Source organism: Chiloscyllium plagiosum, chromosome 2 (genome assembly GCF_004010195.1).
Source record: "Chiloscyllium plagiosum isolate BGI_BamShark_2017 chromosome 2, ASM401019v2, whole genome shotgun sequence".
NCBI lineage: Eukaryota > Metazoa > Chordata > Chondrichthyes > Orectolobiformes > Hemiscylliidae > Chiloscyllium > Chiloscyllium plagiosum.
The window spans coordinates 42,321,859-42,343,498 of NC_057711.1; the positions used below are offsets into that span (position 1 = coordinate 42,321,859).

General features: G+C 40.9%; 1 protein-coding gene across 1 annotated transcript in view; it reads left to right on the forward strand.

The window, feature by feature from the left end:
- vcana (versican a) overlaps positions 1-21,640 on the forward strand; it is a 197,942-nt gene that overhangs the window by 128,769 nt on the left and 47,533 nt on the right. The window contains exon 9 of the mRNA XM_043702808.1: positions 8,045-20,953. Within this exon, the coding sequence (XP_043558743.1) occupies positions 8,045-20,953 (12,909 nt within the window). The remainder of the gene's footprint in view (positions 1-8,044; positions 20,954-21,640) is intronic.

The window sequence follows — 21,640 nt, forward strand, 5'->3', positions numbered from 1 at the left end:
ACAAATTCACCTGCACCTCTACACACAGCATCTATTGCATCTGCTGCACCTGATGTGGCCTTCTCTATATTGGGGAGACAGGCCGCCTACTTGCGGAACGTTTCAGAGAACACCTCTGGGACACCCGGACCAATCAACCCAACCACCCCGTAGCCCAACACTTTAACTCTCCCTCCCACTCCACCAAGGACATGCAGGTCCTTGGACTCCTTCATTGCCAGACCATGGCAACATGGCAGTTGGAGGAAGAGCGCCTCATCTTCTGCCTGGGAACCCTCCAACCACAAGGGATGAACTCAGATTTCTCCAGTTTCCTCATTTCCCCTCCCCCCACCTTGTCTCAGTCAAATCCCTCAAACTCAGCACCGCCTTTCAAACCTGCAATCATCTTCCTGACCTCTCCGCCCCCATCCCACTCCGGCCTATCATCCTCACCTTGACCTCCCTCCACCTATCGCATTTCCATAGCCCCTCCCCCAAGTCCCTCCTCCCTACCTTTTATCTTAGCCTGCTGGACACACTTTCCTCATTCCTGAAGAAGGGCTTATGCCCGAAACGTCGATTCTCTTGTTCCTTGGATGCTGCCTGACCTGCTGCTCTTTTCCAGCAACACATTTTCAGCTCTTCTTTAAGATGGCAGTCAGTGACTAGCAGAGCTCTGCAGAAGTCATTTTGGGGCCACAACTATTCATGTTATGCATAATGATCTGGACAAAGGAACTGAGAGTACTAAGTTTGCAGATGACACAAAGATAGGTGGAGGGACAAATAGTGTTGAGGGAGCAGGAAGGCTGCAGAATGACTTGGACAGGTTAGGAGAGTGGGCATAGAAGTGGCAGATAGAGAACAATGTGGGAAAGTGTGAAGTTATGCACTTTGGTAGGAAGAATAGAGGCATAGATTATTTTCTAAATGGTGCAAGGCTTTTAAAACCTGAAGCATGAAAGGACTTGGGAGTTTGAGTTAAGGATTCTCTTAAAGACATGCAGGTCCAGTTGGCAGTTAGAAAGGCAAATCCAATGTTAGCATTCATTTCAAGAGGGATCGAAAACTAGAGCAGGAATGTACTGCTGAGACTGTGTCGGGCTCTAGATTGAATGTTGGATCTTACATTTTGAATATACGAGCAGTTTTGGGCCCTGTATCTAAAGAAGGGTTTGAGGGCCTTGAAGGCGGTCCAGACGAGGTTTACAAGAATGATCCCAGGTTGAAGAACTTATCAAATAAGGAGTGGTTGAACAACCTTTGTCATATGAGCGGCAGTTGAGGAATCTGGCCCTTTGCCCAATGGAGGATGAGAGGAGATCTCATTGAAATTCACAGCATACTGAGAGGCCTGAATAGAGCAGGCATGAAGAAGACATTTCTATTGTAGGAAAGACAAAGACTTGAGGGCACAGCCTCAGAGTGAAGGGACGATTCTTTCAAACTGAGATGAGGAGGAATTTGTTCAACCAGAAGGTGTGGATCTGTGTGAACTCATTGCCACAGAAGGCCAAGTTGTTTCTTGTAATAAAGACAGAAATAGATAGGTTATTGATTAGTAAAGGGATTAAATGTTATGGGGAGAAGACAACAGAATAGGGTTGAGAAACATACCAGGAGAAAGTGAAGCCTGCAGATGTTGGAGATCAGAGTCAAGAGTATGGTGCTGGAAAAGCACAGCAGGTCAGGCAGTATCTTGCCCAAAACATCGATTCGCCTGCTCCTTGGATGCCGCCTGATCTGCTGTTTTTCAGCACCGCACTCTCGACGATTGAGAAACATATCAGCAATGAGTGAATGGTGGAGCAGATTTGATTGGCCAAATGACATAATTTTGCAACTATATCTCATGATCATGTTTGATTAACCATGAGTTTTATACACTTTTGGGTAACATATGAAAAGTGCGTTAACATTTATCTAATAATGACCTTAATAAGATTGAGATCAATGTATTGTTTGAAAATGCGAAACACAACCAGGAACTAGGATTGCAGATTTAGTTGAGGCCAACTTCAATGGGATGGTGTGAGCCTATCCACAGTAACTGGAAAGTTTCTTATTTGGTAAAGGAACAGAATAGCAATGATATCAAAAAAAGATACAGAACAAGTTCATTCCTCCAAAAATGCAAGAGTTTTATTTGTCAGTTAAAAAGGCAGCCATACGAAGCTAGTATTCATTCTTGAATGGTTTGGCTTTAAAGTTTTGCTTATGTTCACTTCTCTTTAAGTTCCCAACCAGTAGTTGCTTTCTATCATCTATCCATTCCCATTAATATATTGAAAACTTCAATCAAGTCACCCCATAACCTTCTAAATTCTTGGGTATGTAACTCTTTCTTCTGTAATCTTGCTGTATAACCAGTGGAGTCCAGGCATTATTCTGATCAATCTAGCCTGCACTCCCTCCAGGCAAATATGTCTTCCTAAGGTGTGGTAAGGGATAACAGAAAACAAAAAAAAAAGCACCGAAGAATGTAAAACAAAAAGACAGATCTCAGTGAATGCAAATAATCCAAAGAATAGCAAAATGTGACATAACAGATAGTAAAAGCCACAAAAAATGCATGAAAAGAACTTACAAGGAACATAAATCAATTTGTTTTACTATTATGTTAGAAAAAAGAGAGTGGTTTCGGTGGCTTCCATGAAAATAACATGGCAGACATATTAACTGTGTTGCCTTGGTATTTGCAATGGAGGAAACAGTATTCTAGAGATGGTTAGGAAGCTAATATTGAAACTGTAAATGGGTTTCATCAAAGTTAATGTAAGCAAATGAATAGTAATGAAGAATAAAGAGCAAATCTTCAAGACAGATGTGTTTATCTAAGGAAAGCAAGTAGGTTGTCAACGTCTTAACAAATGCCTATTGTTAGGAAATTTATAAGTTTTAATAATTAAAAGGATGGAAAGATTGAACACCTTGAAATTATTAAGCTGGTCAAAGTGGGCCAACATGGATTTGTAAAGGTATGTCATTTTTGGTGAAACTTGATTGAATTTTGTGAAGACTTGAGTAAAATGGTGGGCAGGGAAATATCTCAACTATTTTACCAGCTCTTTGTTAATGTTGAAGCTCATACAATCAAGGACAAATGATTACCACAGTTAGGCATGTGGCTGAGCAGGAGGAGACCCCCAGTAGAGATAATGAGTAGGTGTTACAGCTGGAAAGATGTGATGAGTAGAGTCGCACAGAGATTTGTGGTTAGAGCCTCAATGATATAGTGTGTTTAGTAATAACTAAGATAATGGAATTGAAAGGCACATAACCAAGTTTACTGAAGACACTTAGATAGGCAGCACTATAAATGGAATCATAAAATTGAAAAGAAGGGGAAATTGAATGGGCAAGGTAGGAAAGAACAGAACACTTCTAAAATTTGTGAAAACTCTAGAAGTAATGGAGATACAAAAGGTTTGAACTGTTTCATTCACATAGATGACATGGATGCTTCAAAAACTCATACCTGGAGTACCTTGAGCAGTTCTGAACAGCACTGGAAGGACATATTTGCCTGGAGGGAGTGCAGGCTAGAAGGATCGGAATAATACCTGGACTCCACTGGTTATATAGCAAGATTACAGAAGCAAGAGTTATATACCCAGGAACTTGGAAGGTTAAGGGGTGATTTGATTGAAATTTTCAATATATTAATGGGAACGAATAGGTGATAGAAACTACTGGTTGGGAACTTAAGGAAAAGTGAACATAAGTAAGAATTTAAAGCCAGATCATTCAAGAATGAAATTATCAGCATTCCTATATGCAAAAGGTAGTAACAGTTTGGAAGTCTCTCTGTCATGGCAATTGATGGCGGATCAAATGAGAGTTTTAATTCTGAGATTAATGAACTTCTGTTACCCAAAGAGATATGGGGTGAAAGAAGGTATATATACTCAACTCACCCATGATCTTGAATGGCAAACCAGGCTCAAGAGACTGAGTAATATAAGACTCCTGCTCTTATATTATTACAACTTTTGAACTTCCTTATGAATCACACTTTGAATTCTTAGCAACAATATTGAGTTGTACCATCTCCAGTTGCAATGACTTACAATCTGCTTTGCAGGAATGTAATGCATGCAGTCGAGTTGGTGAGTGCCCAAACTTCAAAAGAAATTATGATTGAAAACTCCAATGTTGTATAAAAGCAGAAAATATTGGATACATTTAGCAGATCAGACAACATCTGCAGAGAGATACAGTGAGTGTTCTTGGTTAGTCACCTTTTAGTAGAACTCAATGTAGTGTAAGGGGACTGTTGGTAGGTAAGAATAATGATGACCTTGCTGTTTGGTAGAAGTAGAGGTGTCGAATCATTAAGCATGGGCTTTGCATTTCAGGAGGACCTTGTGAAAACTGCAGATACTTTAACTACCGGAGAACATTGGTACAGATCAGTACGATTATTTGTCTACTTAACTTACTTATCGATCATGAAATAAAATGTTTCAAAAGCATTTGATTGTACAGGTCAAAAAGTACCAATGCTATCTTGGGCTTCAATAAATAATTAAATATAATTTGTAGCCATTACCCTTTGTACAGCATAATAAAGCATACTAATTATCCACTACAATTATAGAGCCGAGAACTATAATTTCAACTCGAGGTGTTTCTTTATCCTAGTGATCTGATGTTTTTTTAAAGTATCTAATTTTTGTCACAGCTGTACTAAGGCCATTTAGTCGTGAGATCTGAAAGGAACAGATTAGCCAGATAAGCAATGTCCTAAGGCAGATTAGACAGGCATGAACAAGCAGGCCCAGTTTACAGGACACCGTTGTGCAGAAATAATTGTAAAATAGAGAATTAGATTAGATCAAGAAATAATTGAAAAACAGAGACTGAGATTAGATCAAGAAATATGTGCTTTTGATGACAAAGGTCAATTGATGTCATTATTTATTTCAACTTTGGGGACAACATCTGAACTTTTGAATAGAATTATAACTTAAAGATGTCCTGGGAGTTGTGAGACAGTGTGTCTGTTCGCATTCAGGAAACCTAGAACTTACTGCTGTGCGTCTGTCAGTACCTTTTTATCCCTGCCACAGCATTTACATCAGACCTCTGAGATTACCAAGCTATAAGCATGCCCAGTCATGATGAATTAATTACATCACTCTGACATGAAGAGATGTTGCAAAGGCAGCATTCAATGAATTCTGGAAATGTCAGAAACAAAGAATATACTGTTCGAATTCTCAGGATTGGATTTTTCCATTGAAGATGTGAAACAGGAGGTTGGACTTTATTAAGTTTAGAAACCCTTCTCTACCAGATAACTGACTCCAGTTGCAATTTTCATTGGAGTGAACCCCGAGTTGCATTGGAAACAGGTCTCCCACCTGATTAAAGCTAGGGAGGGCAGGAACAGAATCTGGTTTCGGGCAGACATCACTGAGACTGTTGCTTGTCTTAAGGAAGAGAGGTTATACCAAAGCCTGCCACTGCCCCACGGGAATTAAGATGGCATGGGGAGCTAGAGTCCTGATACACATGAGGGAGAGGTGGAAAGTCCTCTTCCTGAAGGGTCCCGATTGGAGACCACCTTGTCAGGCAACAGGGTCATCCTCCATGACCTGCTGGTGTTGCAGGACACTACCCAAGGTAACAGATGCAGTGCCCTCTGATCCTGCAATGGTTCATCAGTTGTAATCCTAATGTGGTATCCAACATCAGAAAAGGGTCCATCTATCCTGAATGATACACTAGGCTGCAACCACTTGTGCGATTCTGCAGAGATCTGCCACTCTCAGGGGTACTTATGTCTGTGGCTATCTCCTTAAAGAGTCACAGCCTCTTACGCCACTGGTTCTCAGTCATTGACAGGCGGTTTCTCCTCTGTACATAGATCCTGTGCTCATGGTAGTATCTCTTTCTCTACATGCCCCTTGTTCCTCTCCTTTGGCATCCTGATGCCCAGAGCTGTGCAGTTCCCGTGCAGCCTACTGCTGCTTATCCACAGTAGACTTGAGCTCTGGGGATGTACCTCCCATTTCCACCTGTATCCTTCCTGGTGCTCAGCTGGAGTTTACACAGGCATACCCACTGCTGTGGTGCCCTCATGTTAGCAGGCACTGCCAAGCAATGCCAGAAGAGCAGGGTTCCCTTGAATTTCTCAATCTGTCTCCTCCACTGACCTGTGATGGAACTTTAACTACAATTGGGCTAAACGCTTTTAAATTGGAAAACCATTTTTGCTTGACTTTTAAAGTCTTCCCTTCACTGATTCTGGGCTTAGAGTTCCATGCAACTGGTCTGAAGGCAAGTAGTTGTCAAACTATGACTGCCTCCCTGAAAATTAATGAGCCCTTAAGGCCTTTATAGAGTTCTTTAGTAGGCAGAGAGAGGAGCTTTTTCCATGGATCATTACCTTCTCGAACTGTGGGTTAGTTATACCCAGAGCACTATTAAGAAAGGAGTTTGAACCAGCAGCAGTGAAGAAATAATGAAATAATTTTGCGTGAGACTGGTGTGCGGCTTGAAGAGGTTGTAGGTGGAATGCTCCTTGCATCTGTTACCTGGATTGCTATTGTTCTCCTACACACTGCTGCTACTGTGTATTGATGATGGAGGAAGTGAATATTGCAGGGGTTCAATGGGGTGCCAATCAAGTGGGCTATTTGTCCTGGGTGGTGAAAAGTTTCTTGAATATTGTTGTGCTCATATAGTATTTTATCTCATTCTGAATTGCGACTTTCACATGGTAAAAGGCTTTGAGAGGCAAAGGTGAGTTACTCACCACAGAATTCCTAGCTTCTCGACCTGCTGTTGTAGCTATGGTTCAATTCAGTTTCTGGTCAGTGGTTACCCAAGATGTTGATAGTGGGGGATTCAACTTCCTTTCTGTTATGTATGATTCTAACCAGTGGAAACTTTTCTTTCTGATTTCTATTGAGTCCACTTTTGCTCAGGCTCCTTGATGCCATATTTGGTCAAATGTTGCCTTCTCATCTGCACTATTTGCTACTCCTCAGATATTGAAGCAGACCCATGTTCAAATGCAACAAGACCAGGACAATATCCAGGCTTGAGCTGAACAGTGGCATGCTATATCACACCAGGCAATGACCATCTCAAATAAAAGAGCCCCTAACCATCACCCTTTGACATTCAATGGCATTACTATCACTGAATCCCCTAGAATCAACATCCTGAGGGCTTCCATTGACCACAACCTAACTGGACTCAACATATAAATACAGTGGCTACTGAAGTAATGAATACTGCAATAAGTAACTCACCTACAGACCATCCAAAATTGTCCACTATCTACAAGGCACAAGTCAGGATGGTGATAGAATCCTCCCCACTTGTCTAGATAAGTGCAACTTCAACAACAGTCAAGAAGCTTGACATCATCCAGCATTCTTTCATATTCTTCACAAGCAAAACAGAAGCACATTATTTCAGAATGTGGGAACCGGGAACTCTTGTCTCTCACAAAGCTGATGGTGGGCTAATTAAAAATGTCAAATGGAGAGCAATAGAGATTTGTTACAAATATTCAGTTAACTGTACAGAATTTGAGTATTGCAAAAAAAGGCAAATTTTGTGAAAGCTGTTCATTCTGGAATCATCAGGATAGGTTGCAAGAAAAACCAAAGTAAAGGGAAAGTAACACTTATACTTAAGAGAGAAGAATACCTCTAATTAATAGCGGCGTTTCCATGGACAATGCTTCAGTTAGTGATGACTGACAAAAGAGATACTTTCTTTAAGTTTTAAACCAGGCAATTTGACTTTGATTGATCAATCCCTGAGAAACAAATCAGAGAATGGATGTTAACTGTTTTGTTGAGTTGAAATACATCTTTTGTGCATGTACATTTTTTTCTGTCTGCTGTGAATAGTATCCAATCTATGAAAATATGTAGCATGCAAGTTTTTATTAGTTAAGAATACTCAGGGACTTGGAACTGAGGTGGCTAAGAAGTGTTGAGATATTAAGGCAAATAAGGCTTGAGCAGCTGAGTAATTTACTGCTATTCCTATGTTTCTGTCTCTTTTCATTGATACATATTTATTGATTTAATTTCAGGGCTTGAACCTGAAGAACTTGAAACTGGGAAAAGCACTTCTACTGAATCAATGTCATTACTACATCATCAATCAACTAAAGACATGACATCTCAAATGTTTAACAAGATCAATATATTACACATTCACATTCATCAAGTGGATGATGATAGGATAGAAGGCAGTGGAAACTTTGGCTTGTTTCCATCTTTTTCTGGACAACAAGCACCAACAGCAGGTACAGGAGAGGATGTGCCTCCATCACCCAGCTTTCTTATTGGCAAGAGCCGAATGGAATTTGATCCCCCATGTGAGACACCAAATGGAGAGGAAGCAAAGGGTGGCCAACTGGAAAGCGTATCACCTGCTCTAAGACCAATATCAGATATGGATATTATTCAAACACACGATGATAGTAAGCCTCATTTAATAACTGGAATTACTGGAACACAGGAACAAGAAATCACTATTGAGAGTATGGAAACTGTTTCTACTAGTAAAGAACCTGAAATTCTAGGCATTACAAAAGAAGCAACTAAAGTTCATTCTGGGGTAGAACATGACAAAGACTGGATCATCTCTTCACTCACAGAGGATTATGCCCATTCAACCAGAGGCACTCAAGAGAAAGATGATGAGCTTTCAGCAATGGATCAGTTGAGAGACAAGCATCATTTGGCTGTTACAACTGCATCAAAGGAAACTGCTTCCCGAACAATTGAAGTAGAGGTCACAACAACAGATACAAAAACAGACATCTTGCCAACAGAAGGGTCATCAGCAGAAATCATTGTTCCAACATTTAGAGCAGAAAAGAGATTGGAGTCCACTGAGAGTGAAGATAGCAAATCACTGGAAGTATTCAGCACTGAAAAAGAGGTTGAGAGTTCGAGTGAAGAACGTGAAATAATTAGCCGTGTAGATTCTGATGCTGTCAAAGAAGCAACAACAAAAACAGTTATTTTGAGGAAACCGGAAACAGGTTCTGATGTTTCAGAAAAAAGACCAAAACTAGAAACTGCAACCCTGACTGAAATGTATACAGGCACTTTGCCCATATCTACTCCAATTACAGTCACTGAGAGTATCAGTAGAGAAAGGATTAGCTCTGTGTCAGACGTTACGGTAACTGTATCCAGTACCATTGGATCATTCCGAAGTGAGGGACGGCAGACTGATGATGTTACACCGGGAACTGACAGAGAGGTTGGAGTACTCACTCTGGCAACAATGAAACCAACCACAAGGATAGAAAAACTGACAGAGAAAACACACACTGAACTTACTGAAAAACCCAGAGAAACACTACCACAATTCACTCCATCTTTAGATATTAAAAGCCCAAGTGAAGGAACATTAACCAGTAAAGAACCAGTAAGGTCAGTTCCAGACCTTTCTGCTTTAGAAATGAGCAGCCATGTACTTGCAGTGACAAGCGAAACCCATCTGACAGCCATTCCAGCTACACAGGATGAGGAAGCTGGAATATCCACATCTGAATCACCGGAGACAAAAGCATTTGCAAAATTACATACAGGGCGAGCAGACAAACCTGCAGCAACCTCTCAGGTTCATCAGGAAGAACACGTTGATGAATCAGTTTCAGTGCCAACTCAAGCAGGGAATATCACACCAGCAATTAAAGAAATATCTCAAGAATCCATAACTGAAGCTTCAAAAGTGACAAAGGAAATTAAACAGCAGCCAGAAAAGGACGTTGAGCCAAGAGATAAATCTCCAGCAACTGAAAAAATCACAACAGGTCAGGGTTTACAGAAATCAACACAATTTGTGGATATGGAGAGTTCAGGTGAAGGAATAGAGAAGCAAGTTGTTGATGTTTCCAGGTTGACCAGCCATGTGGTTCCAGTGAAGATTAAGGCTGAAGAGAAGGTAACTGTTGATACATTAGATTCATTCACAACAAAAGCAATAGATCTTCAATTTCCTCAAGTCACTGTAACACCAAGGATGGAAGAAAAGTCTCAGGAATCAACATCAGGAGCAATAAAAATAATCACAGAGATCAAAGAGATGCCGGGAGCAATAATGGAAACTTCTGAACAATCTCCTGCAATTGCTGAAACCACAGGAACGGAGAAAGATTCACAGAAACAAACGCCGTTCACAGATAGCGAGAGTTCTGGTGAAGGAGAAACAGTCAAAGTTTTTCCAGATGTTTATACTGTAGAAACCAGCACATATGTAGCTCCAGTGACAAGGACAATCTCAGTAGAGACAGAATCTGTTCATAAAGCTGTTACGGCTGGACGTGACAGAGAGGCTGGACTGACTGCATCAGGATCCCCAGAGACAAAGTCAGAAATAATAAAATTGTCAGTAAAAGTGGGTACAGACCGAGCAGACAAATCTTCAGCAACACCTCTGGTTGAGGAGAAACCTGCTGATGCATTGGTTTCAGCCATAACAAAAGAATTGGAGACGCCAGGTCTCCGTATCACTGTTACACCAGTAATCAAAGTAGTGCCTCAAGAAACCACAACAGAAACTACAGAAATGACAAAGGAAATGAAACAGCAGCCAGAAAGGGGCATGGAGCCTGTCGATAAATCTCCAGCAACTGAGGAAATCACAACAACTGATCAGGATTTACAGAAGTCAACACAATTTGTGGAGAGTTCAGGAGAAGGAACAGAGAGGCAAGTTGTTGATGTTTCCACAATGATCAGCCATGTGGTTCCAGTGACAAGGAAAATGCATTTGGAAGGAGAATCTCTACACACTATTATGACAGCTACACATGAAAGAATAAAAGTGATCACAGAGATCAAAGAGATGCCGGGAGCAATAATGGAAACTTCTGAACAATCTCCTGCAATTGCTGAAACCACAGGAACTGAGAAAGATTCACAGAAACAAGCTCTGTTCACAGATAGCGAGAGTTCTGATGAAGGAGAAACAGTCAAAGTTTTTCCAGATGTTTATACTGTAGAAACAAGCACACATGTAGCTCCAGTGACAAGGACAATCTCAGTAGAGACAGAATCTGTTCATACAGCTGTTACGACTGCACATGACAGAGAGGCTGGACTGACTGCATCACGATTACCAGAGACAAAGGCAGAAATGGTAAAATTGACAGTAAAAGTGGCGACGGAACGGACAGATAAATCTCCAGCAACACCTGTGGCTGGTGAGGAGGAAACTGCTGATACATTTGTTTCAGTCACACCAAGAGAATTGGAAACGCCAGGTTCCCGTATCACTGTTACACCAGTAATCAAAGTAGTGCCTCAAGAAACCACAACCGAAACTACAGAAGTGACAAAGGAAATGAAACAGCAGCCAGAAAGGGGCATGGAGTCTGTCGATAAATCTCCAGCAACTGAGGAAATCACAACAACTGATCAGGATTTACAGAAGTCAACACAATTTGTGGATATGGAGAGTTCAGGAGAAGGAACAGAGAGGCAAATTGTTGATGTTTCCACAATGATCAGCCATGTGGTTCCAGTGACAAGGAAAATGCCTTTCGAAGGAGAATCTCTACACACTGTCATGTCAGCTCCACATGAAAGAACGGCAGAAACACCCACATCTGGATTACTGGAGACAAAACCAGAAATGGGAACGCTGTTGGTAACAGTGCCTATACAGCGGACAGACAAACCTTCAGCTACAATTAAGGCTGAAGAGAAAGTAACTGTTGATACATTAGATTCATTCACAACAAAAGCAGTTCGATTTCCTCAAGTCACTGTAACACCAGGGATAGAAGAAAAGTCTCAGGAATCAACATCAGGAGCAATGAAAGTGATCACAGAGATCGAAGAGATGTCAGGATCAATAATGGAAACTTCTGAACAATCTCCTGCAATTGCTGAAACCACAGGAACTGAGAAAGATTCACAGAAACAAACTCCGTTCACAGATAGTGAGAGTTCTGGTGAAGGAGAAACAGTCAAAGTTTTTCCAGATGTTTACACTGCCGAAACCAGCACATATGTAGCTCCAGTGACAAGGACAATCTCAGTAGAGACAGAATCTGTTCATAAAGCTGTTACGGCTGGACGCGACGGAGAGGCTGGTCTGACTGCATCAGGATCCCCAGAGACAAAGTCAGAAATAATAAAATTGTCAGTAAAAGTGGGTACAGACCGAGCAGACAAATCTTCAGCAACACCTCTGGTTGAAGAGAAACCTGCTGATGCATTGGTTTCAGCCATAACAAAAGAATTTGAGACGCCAGGTCTCCGTATCACTGTTACACCAGTAATCAAAGTAGTGCCTCAAGAAACCACAACCGAAACTACAGAAATGACAAAGGAAAGGAAACAGCAGCCAGAAAGGGGCATGGAGCCTGTCGATAAATCTCCAGCAACTGAGGAAATCACAACAACTGATCAGGATTTACAGAAGTCAACACAATTTGTGGATATGGAGAGTTCAGGAGAAGGAACAGAGAGGCAAATTGTTGATGTTTCCACAATGATCAGCCATGTGGTTCCAGTGACAAGGAAAATGCCTTTCGAAGGAGAATCTCTACACACTGTGATGTCAGCTCCACATGAAAGAACGGCAGAAACACCCACATCTGGATTACTGGAGACAAAACCAGAAATGGGAACGCTGTTGGTAACAGTGCCTATACAGCGGACAGACAAACCTTCAGCTACAATTAAGGCTGAAGAGAAAGTAACTGTTGATACATTAGATTCATTCACAACAAAAGCAGTTCGATTTCCTCAAGTCACTGTAACACCAGGGATAGAAGAAAAGTCTCAGGAATCAACATCAGGAGCAATGAAAGTGATCACAGAGATCGAAGAGATGCCAGGATCAATTATGGAAACTTCTGAACAATCTCCTGCAATTGCTGAAACCACAGGAACTGAGAAAGATTCACAGAAACAAACTCCGTTCACAGATAGTGAGAGTTCTGGTGAAGGAGAAACAGTCAAAGTTTTTCCAGATGTTTACACTGCCGAAACCAGCACATATGTAGCTCCAGTGACAAGGACAATCTCAGTAGAGACAGAATCTGTTCATACAGCTGTTACGGCTGGACGTGACAGAGAGGCTGGACTGACTGCATCACGATTACCAGAGACAAAGGCAGAAATGGCAGATTTAACAGGAAAAGTGGCGACAGAACGAACAGACAAATTTCCAGCAACACCTATGGTTGGTGAGGAGGAAACTACTGATTCATTAGTTTCAGTCACACCAAGAGAATTGGAAATGCCAGCTCTACATGTGTTTCTTGGAGCAGCAATTGAAGAAATGTCTCAAGGATTCACAACCAAAACTACAGATATAATCACTAAGACTGAAGTGTTGTCAGAAAAGGTAATCACTAAACCTTCTGAAAAAACTCCACAAATTGATGAAGCCACAGAAATTTCTGAAGATTCTCAAAAACAAATTCCATTCAAAGATGTAGAGGCTTCTGGTGAAGGATTCCTGACCATCAAAGTGCATGTGAGACCTGTTTCAGATGTTTTTGAAACAAGCAGCCACATAGTTCCAGTGACAAGCAAAACCACACTAGATTTGGACACTGTGCATACAGCTGTTACAGGTAAACATGATACAGATGTTGGGGTGTTCACATCTGGATTATCAGGGATAAAATCAGAAGCAGAAACCACCTTTGTAAAGGTGCATTCAGAACCAACTGAGGAAAGGTCTGAAAAACCTACATCTGAAGGAATATATGTGACCACAGTGACGGGAAAACTGCCAGGGAAAAAGTTGATGGAGCCTTCTGCAAAATACTCAGTGACTGAAAGCACCACAAAAATAGATAAGGATTTTCCAAAAGAAATACCAGTTGCAGATATAGAGGGTTCAGGTAAAGAAATGTTTGCCGTCAAAGAACCAGATAGTCCAGACTTTTCTACTTTGACCAGCCAAGTGGTTCCAGTGACGAGCAAAATATCTTTGGATGCAGAAACTCTCCACAGCAATATTACATTAACTCATGCTGGAGATGAGGAACTGACTACACCTTCATTACTGGAGACACATTCAGAAACGAGAAAGGTATTGGTACAATTATATACAGCGCTGGCAGACAGATCATCAGCAACACCTCTGATGAATGAGGGGGAAACTGGTGATACATTAGTTTCAGTCACAGTAAAAGAATTGGATACAGCAGTTCCCCATGTCACTGTTTCACCAGCAATTGAAGTAATGTCTCAAGAATCCACAACCAAAGCTACAAAAGTGATCAAGGAAATTGAACAGCAACCAGGAAAGGAAATGCAGCCTGTAGATAAATCTCCAGCAACTGAGAAAATCACAACAACAGATCAAGATTTGCAGAAATCAACACAATTTGTAGACATGGAGAGCTCTGGTGAAGAAATATTTATACTAAAAGAAACAGAGAAGGAGGTTGCTGATGTTTCCACAATGACCAGTCATGTGGTTCCAGTGACAAGGAAAATGCCTTTTGAAGGAGAATCTCTATACACTGTGATGTCAGCTCCACATGATAGAATGACAGAAACATCCACATCTAGATTATCGGAGACAAAATCAGAAATGGGAACATTATTGGTGACAGTACATACAGAAAGAGCAGACAAATCTTCAGCTACAGTTAAGGCTGAAGAGAAGGTAACTTTTGATACATTAGATTCATTCACAACAAAAGCAGTAGATGTGGGATTTCCCAAAGTCACTTTGACACCAGGAATTGAACCAAAGCCTCAAGAACCCACATCAGAGGCAATAAAAATGATGACAGACATCAAAGGACTGCCAGAACTGATTATGAAACCTTCTGAACAATCTCCAGCAATCGATGAAACCACTGGAACAGAGAAAGATTCACAGAAACAAACTCCATTCACAGATATAGAAAGCTCGGGTGAAGGATTATTAACCATCAAAGCAGCAAGCAGAACTGTTCCAGATGTTATAGAAATGAGCAGTCATGTAGTTCCAGTTACAAGCAAAATCTCATTAGATGTCAAAGCCATACACACAGCTGCTACAGATGGTACAGATGTTGGAGTGTTCACATCTGGATTCCCAAGGACAAAGTCAGAAGCAGAAACACTCTTTGTAGAAGTACATTCACAACCAACTGAGGAAAGGTCTCAAGAATCTACATTTGAAGGAATATATGTGACCTCAGTGACGGGAAAATTGCCAGGGAAAAGGTTGATGGAGCCTTCTGAAAAATACTCCGTGATTGAAAACACCACAAAAATAGATAAGGATTTGCCAAAACAAACACCAGTTGCAGATATAGAGGGTTCAGGTGAAGAAATGTTTATCATCAAAAGACCAGACAGTCCAGATGTTTTTACTTTGACCAGCCATGTGGGTCCACTGACGAGCAAAATACCTTTAGATGTGGAAATTCTCCACACCAATGTTACCGCAACTCATGCTGGAGATGAGGAACTGACTACATCTTCTTTACTGGAAACACAATCAGAGATGGGAGAGGTACATACACAACTAGTAGTAAAATCTTCAACAGCACTTCTGGTTGATGGAGAGGAAGCTACTAAGACTGTTACTTCAGTCCCAACAGTGAATGTGGGTTCTCACCGTGTCACTGTTACACCAGGAATTGAAGAAAGGTCTCAGGAATTCACACCAAAAGCAATAAAAGTGATCACAGAGAAAAAGGAACTGCCAGAAACAGTAATGGAAACTTCTGAAAAATCTCCTGCAATTGAAGAAACCACAGGAACAGATTCACAGAAACAAACTCTGTTCACAGATAGCGAGAGTTCTGGTGAAGGAGAAACAGTCAAAGTTTTTCCAGATGTTTACACTGCCGAAACAAGCACACATGTAGCTTCAGTGACAAGGACAATCTCAGTGGAGACAGAATCTGTTCATACAGCTGTTACGGCTGGACATGACAGAGAGGCTGGACTGACTGTATCACAACTCCCAGAGACAAAGGCAGAAATAGTAGATTTACCAGGAAAAGTGGCGACGGAACGAACAGACAAATCTCCAGCAACACCTGTGGTTGGTGAGGAGGAAACTGCTGATACATTCGTTTCAGTCACACCAAGAGAATTGGAAACGCCAGGTCTCCGTATCACTGTTACCTCAGCAATCGAAGTAATGTCTCAGGAAACTACAACTGAAGCTACAAAAGTGATGAAGGAAATGAAACAGCAGCCAGAAAGGGACGTGGAGCCTGAAGATAAACCTCCAGCAACTGAGGAAATCACAACAACTGATCAGGATTTGCAGAAATCAACACAATTTTTGGATGTGGAGAGTTCAGGTGAAGAAATATTGACCATTAAAGGAACTGAGAGGCAATTTGCTGAATTAGATCTGCCAGCTCCACATGTGTCTGTTATACCAGCAATCAAAGAAATGTCTGAAGAATCCACAACCGAAGCTACAGATATAATCACTAAGACTGAAGTGCTGTCAGAAAAGGTAATCACTAAACCTTCTGAAACTTTTCCAGAAATTGATGAAGTCACAGAAATTGCTGAAGATTCTCAAAAAGAAACTCCATTTAAAGACATAGAGGCTTCTGGTGAAGGATTCCTGACCATCAAGCTACATGTGAGACCTGTCCCAGATGTTTTTGAAACAAGCAGCCACATAGTTCCAGTGACAAGCAAGACCTCACTAGATACAGAAGCTGTGAGTACTGCTGTTACAGATGCTAGGGTGTTCACATCTGGATTACCAAGCATAAAATCAGAAGCAGAAACCGCCTTTGTAAAGGTGCATTCAGAACTAACTGAGGAAAGGTCTGAAGAACCTACATCTGAAGGAATATATGTGACTGCAGCGACGGGAAAACTGCCAGGGAAAAAGTTGATGGAGCCTTCTGCAAAATATTCAGTGATTGAAAGCACCACAAAAATAGATAAGGATTTGCAAAAACAAATGTCAGTTGCAAATATAGAGGGTTCAGGTGAAGAAATGTTTGCCATCAAAGAACCAGATAGTTCAGACTTTTCTACTTTGACCAGCCAAGTGGTTCCAATGACGAGCAACATATCTTTAGATGTGAAAACTCTCCACAGCAACATTACATCAACTCATGCTGGAGATATAGAACTGTCCACTTCTTCTTTACTGGAAACAGAGAGCTCTGGTGAAGGATTACTTAGCATCAAAGACACAGTTAGCCATGTTCCAGTTCTTTCTTCTTCTGAACTAAGTAGCCAAAAAACTCCAGTGGCAAGTCAAATCCCACTAGATTCACATCCTCTTCAGACAACTGTTACAGTCAGACATGATGGCGAGCCTGGACTGACCACATCTGGATCACCCATGCCTGGATCTGAAACAGAAAAAATATTTCTCCAAGTGCTTATGGATGTGACAGACAAATCTCCTGAAGCAGCCTGGGTTGATGAGAACGTGGATAAACTATTGTCAGTCCCAACAAAAAGAATGGATGTGAGCATTCCCCATGTCACTGTTGCGCCAGCAATTGAAGAACTGTCTCAACGTGCCAGAACAGAAGCAACAAAGGTGATCACTACGATTGAAGAGCTGCCAGTGAAGGATATTGAGCCTTCAGATAAATCTCCAGCTACTGAGAAAAGCACAAAAGCAGAAGAAGATTTACAGACACAAATGCCATTTGAAGGTTTCGAAGGTTCTGGTGAAAGATTATTTAACCTCACACAGGAAGTTACAGATGTTTCCACTTCAGGAACACGCAGCCATGGAGTCCCAGTGACTAGCAAAACATCACTGGATGAGGAAGCTCGTTATACAGCTGTCACTGCTGGCCATGAGGCAGAAGTTGGAATATCTACATCTGATTTACCTGAGATAGAGTCAGAAACACAAAAAACTTTGGTTAAAATATTTACTGAAGCATCAGACAAATCTCCAGCAATAACTGTGGTTGACAAGGAGCAAACTTTTGACACACTATTTTCAGTCTCAACAAATGCTCCCCGTGTCAGAGTTACACCCGCATTTGAACAAAAGTCTGAAGAATTTACATCAGATTCAACAAAATCCATCACTGGAATGTATAGTTTGCCTGGAAAAGTGATTACAAAACCTTCAGGGACCTCTGCAGCAATTGAAGAAACCACAGAAATGATGAAAGTTTACCACAAGCAGACTCCTCTTTCAGATGAAGAACGTTCTGGTGAAGAAGTTGAACAAGAACATATTTTGGTATCAGTTCATCCTGGTGTTGGAGATAGCAGTGAAAGTGAAGAAGACTCAACTGAGAGAACAAGTGCTGGCACAATGCAAAGCAGAGAAGAAACTGTGGAAGTTGGCTTCCACACAACAATTTCATTACATGAGCAGGAAAGTTCTGTTGAAATTATCCACAGTAAGGAATCACAACAAGAAGGGGAAATTCAGTCCGTTACTGTGGCTGCACATCAGGAGAAAACTGACATGTCCACACTCAAAGGACGAGAGAAAATTGAGGTTACTGGTAAACCACAATCAAAACCATCTGTCGAATATCTTAGGCCTTCATCAACTCCCAGGGAACCATTCATATTTACTACTGAAGCAAGCAAACAAACAGTATCTTCTTTTACAGGAGAAGAAAGTTCTGGTGAATTAACAACGGTGCAGTTTGACAAAGAGTTTTCACCAACCTCTGCCCTGATCAGTGAAGAGTTTTCAGCAAAAGAACCAGAAGTGTTTGCCAGTAGCGTACATGTAAAAGAAGCCTCACACGTAACTACCCCAACTCTTGTTCCAACAGAGAGAGTAATGGATAAATTTCAACCAAAGTCAGTTGATAGGACAAGAATCCAAACAAGTGATGAAATGAATTATACACAACAAATAATTCCTAGTACTGCCAGGAGTGAAGAGGATCATAAAAAAATTGAAGCATTGTTAAAAACAGTTAAAGCAGAGCTGAAAGAAATCCAAGAGGGAACTATAAAACCTGATGACAAGACAGTAAAAACCATAGACATTGTTTGGGACTGGGGAGATGACCAATTATCTGAAGATAAAATTACAGATAGTTCTCTAGCACCTCAAAACATTAGTGTAATTTACGTGAATGGTAAAGAAAATGGCATTAGTATTATAGAAGAACAGAAATTTGGAGCCACTACAGTGTCAGACTTTATAATTGATATTGACAAAAAATTAGAAGATGCAAAAGGAGAAATTGAAAGTATAAACGTGGATAAACCTGATAAGGTGTCTCCAACTCATTTGCCAACTCATAACACTACAAAGCTATTGGAAATTATCCAAACTGAGGAACTAGAGCACGTTGTCACTTATGCGTTGAGTGATATTGAGACAGATATTGTTGGATCCGGAGATCTGCCTTCATCTTTATTACCGGTAACACCTGAGCCAAGCGTTATCAGGAGCACAGCTGCCACAACTGTTTCCTTGGATAAAATTGAGAAAGATGTGTCTGAACCACAGATAAAAAAGGATATGTCGCAAGTATTTAAGACTACAATTTTACCTCAACATGTACCAGTTTCACCCACTGAAGGCATAAGGAAAACTGTGTCAAAAATAATTTCAGTTGAAGAAGATGGTGACATACACACATCCACTGCACAGACTCCTTTCAAGTATGTAGACAGTCCAAGTACACTTTCAGAAAAATCAGTTACATATCAAATAGTCAATGATTCAAAGGCCCATGTCAGTGAAGGAGATATTCATACTATGACAGAACATAAGGACATTGAAAGTTCAACTGCATCCAGTTTACTACAAGAGGAATTCTCTGGGGATGATTTCGTAAGTACTGACGATAGAACATTTACCCATTTATTGGATAAGGCTGCCCAAACACAGACTTCATCTCAACTTGGCTTTGATATTACGAACACAGTAAGTTCATCAACAAAAGCAACTTCTGTGTATTCTGCTGAAGAACAAGCTCTAACTGTAACAGAGCTGCGTACAGAACATGTATCTACTAATAACTTTACTTCCTCTTCTGTAGAAGAAGGTATATCAGTAGAATTGCCAGACAAGAAGCATGGTGAAGAATTGGTGATGGTTGTGACAATGGAACCAACCACACAGCAAATTAAAATGGAAGAACTCGAAAGTTTGCCTTCAGCATCGACCTTTGACAATGTTTCTACAAAAGAAGAAATTGGAGCAAGTCAGATTATTATGCAACCAACTATTAGTCAGCAAGAACTTTCACATGCAATGGACAAGAGGACTGAGGAGACTGTGACAAATGCAACGTCTTTGTTAGATTTGAGTTCAAGATTACAGTCAGTAGGAAGTTCTGCCACAGCCTCAATGCCCATCAAAATATTTGGAAAAGAATCACCTGTGCCACCAACAGCCACTTCCCCAAGTACAGTGGGTGAAATTCCTTTATATGATATTTACATACATGCTACAGAACACATTCCAGGATCTATGTTGCCACCAGATGTAGACACCGCTATACCTGTAGAAGGAGATGCATCACCAGCACAGGATAATTATGTCGAAATTTCTAAAGAAACGTCAGTCAGTGCGACATCTTTATGGCCATCGACAGAGCAAAAGGATACTGAAAAGGATATTAAAGAATCTATTAAAGTTACAACAATTTCATCCTCTTTACATGAGAACACTTCACAGCAGCTGGATCTATTAGTGAAGCAAGATCTCAAGGATACAACACTTCAGACACATTCAAAAATAAGTGAATTCAGGACTCTTCCTTCAATACCTGCCTCCCCTTCTGTAGAACAGTCTCTAACAGATGGCACTGACATTCACACAGATGTTCCTCCTCTGTCACATCTTGACCGATCAGAAGATAGGAGATCAACACAAACGCCTCAACTATTGATAAAGAGTACTGATGATTCTGGTAAAATTATTTTTCATTTGGTACAAACTGATAACAAAACTGCTGAAACCACCCTGGTGTCGACAGCTCGCTCGAAGACCACCTCTGAAATTGAATCTTGGGACCATAGTAAAACGGGTGAACCAATGATTACTGGTGTGCCAGAGGACGGTGAGACTGTTCATGTTCCAGGTATGAAATGTCTGTCAGATTATTTTTTCCCCCAGAATTTTAAAGTCAGTTAGTGATGCAAAGAAAAATACAACGTTAGGAATATTTGGTGTAAAAATCATGTTATTTTTGGTAACTTAATATTCTCAAATTGCTTGAAATTACGTTTTCTGCATGAACGTTCCTGGGCAGAGTCCTTGCCATCAAGAAATGAATGGAAAATGGGAATTCTACCTATACTTTTTTGAGAAGTGATCCCAGCAGGCCAGTCTGAGCATTGAAAGCGAGCGTGCATTCAAACTCTTATTCCATTCAATGGAGAAATTTTAGTTTCTGTTTGGAAGGCTTTGCCAAATGAAATACTTAGTAAAATGCAAGGTAAAATTGATTTCAGTCCACGTAGGAACACCTAATATAGCTTAGGCATGACGTTGATGGAAATTGTACAGAGGCCTTATAAATTAGGTTTAGTGGCATCTGTGCAGTACGAAACCTTAAGATTAGATTACTTACAGTGTGGAAACAGGCCCTTTGGCCCAACAAGTCCACACCGATCCTCCAAAGAGCAAACCACCCAGACCCATTCCCTACTTTTACCCCCTTCACCTAACACTACGGGCAATTTAGCATGGCCAATTCACCTGACCTGCACATCTTTGGACTGTGGGAGGAAACTGGAGCACCCGGAGGAAACCCACGCAGACACAG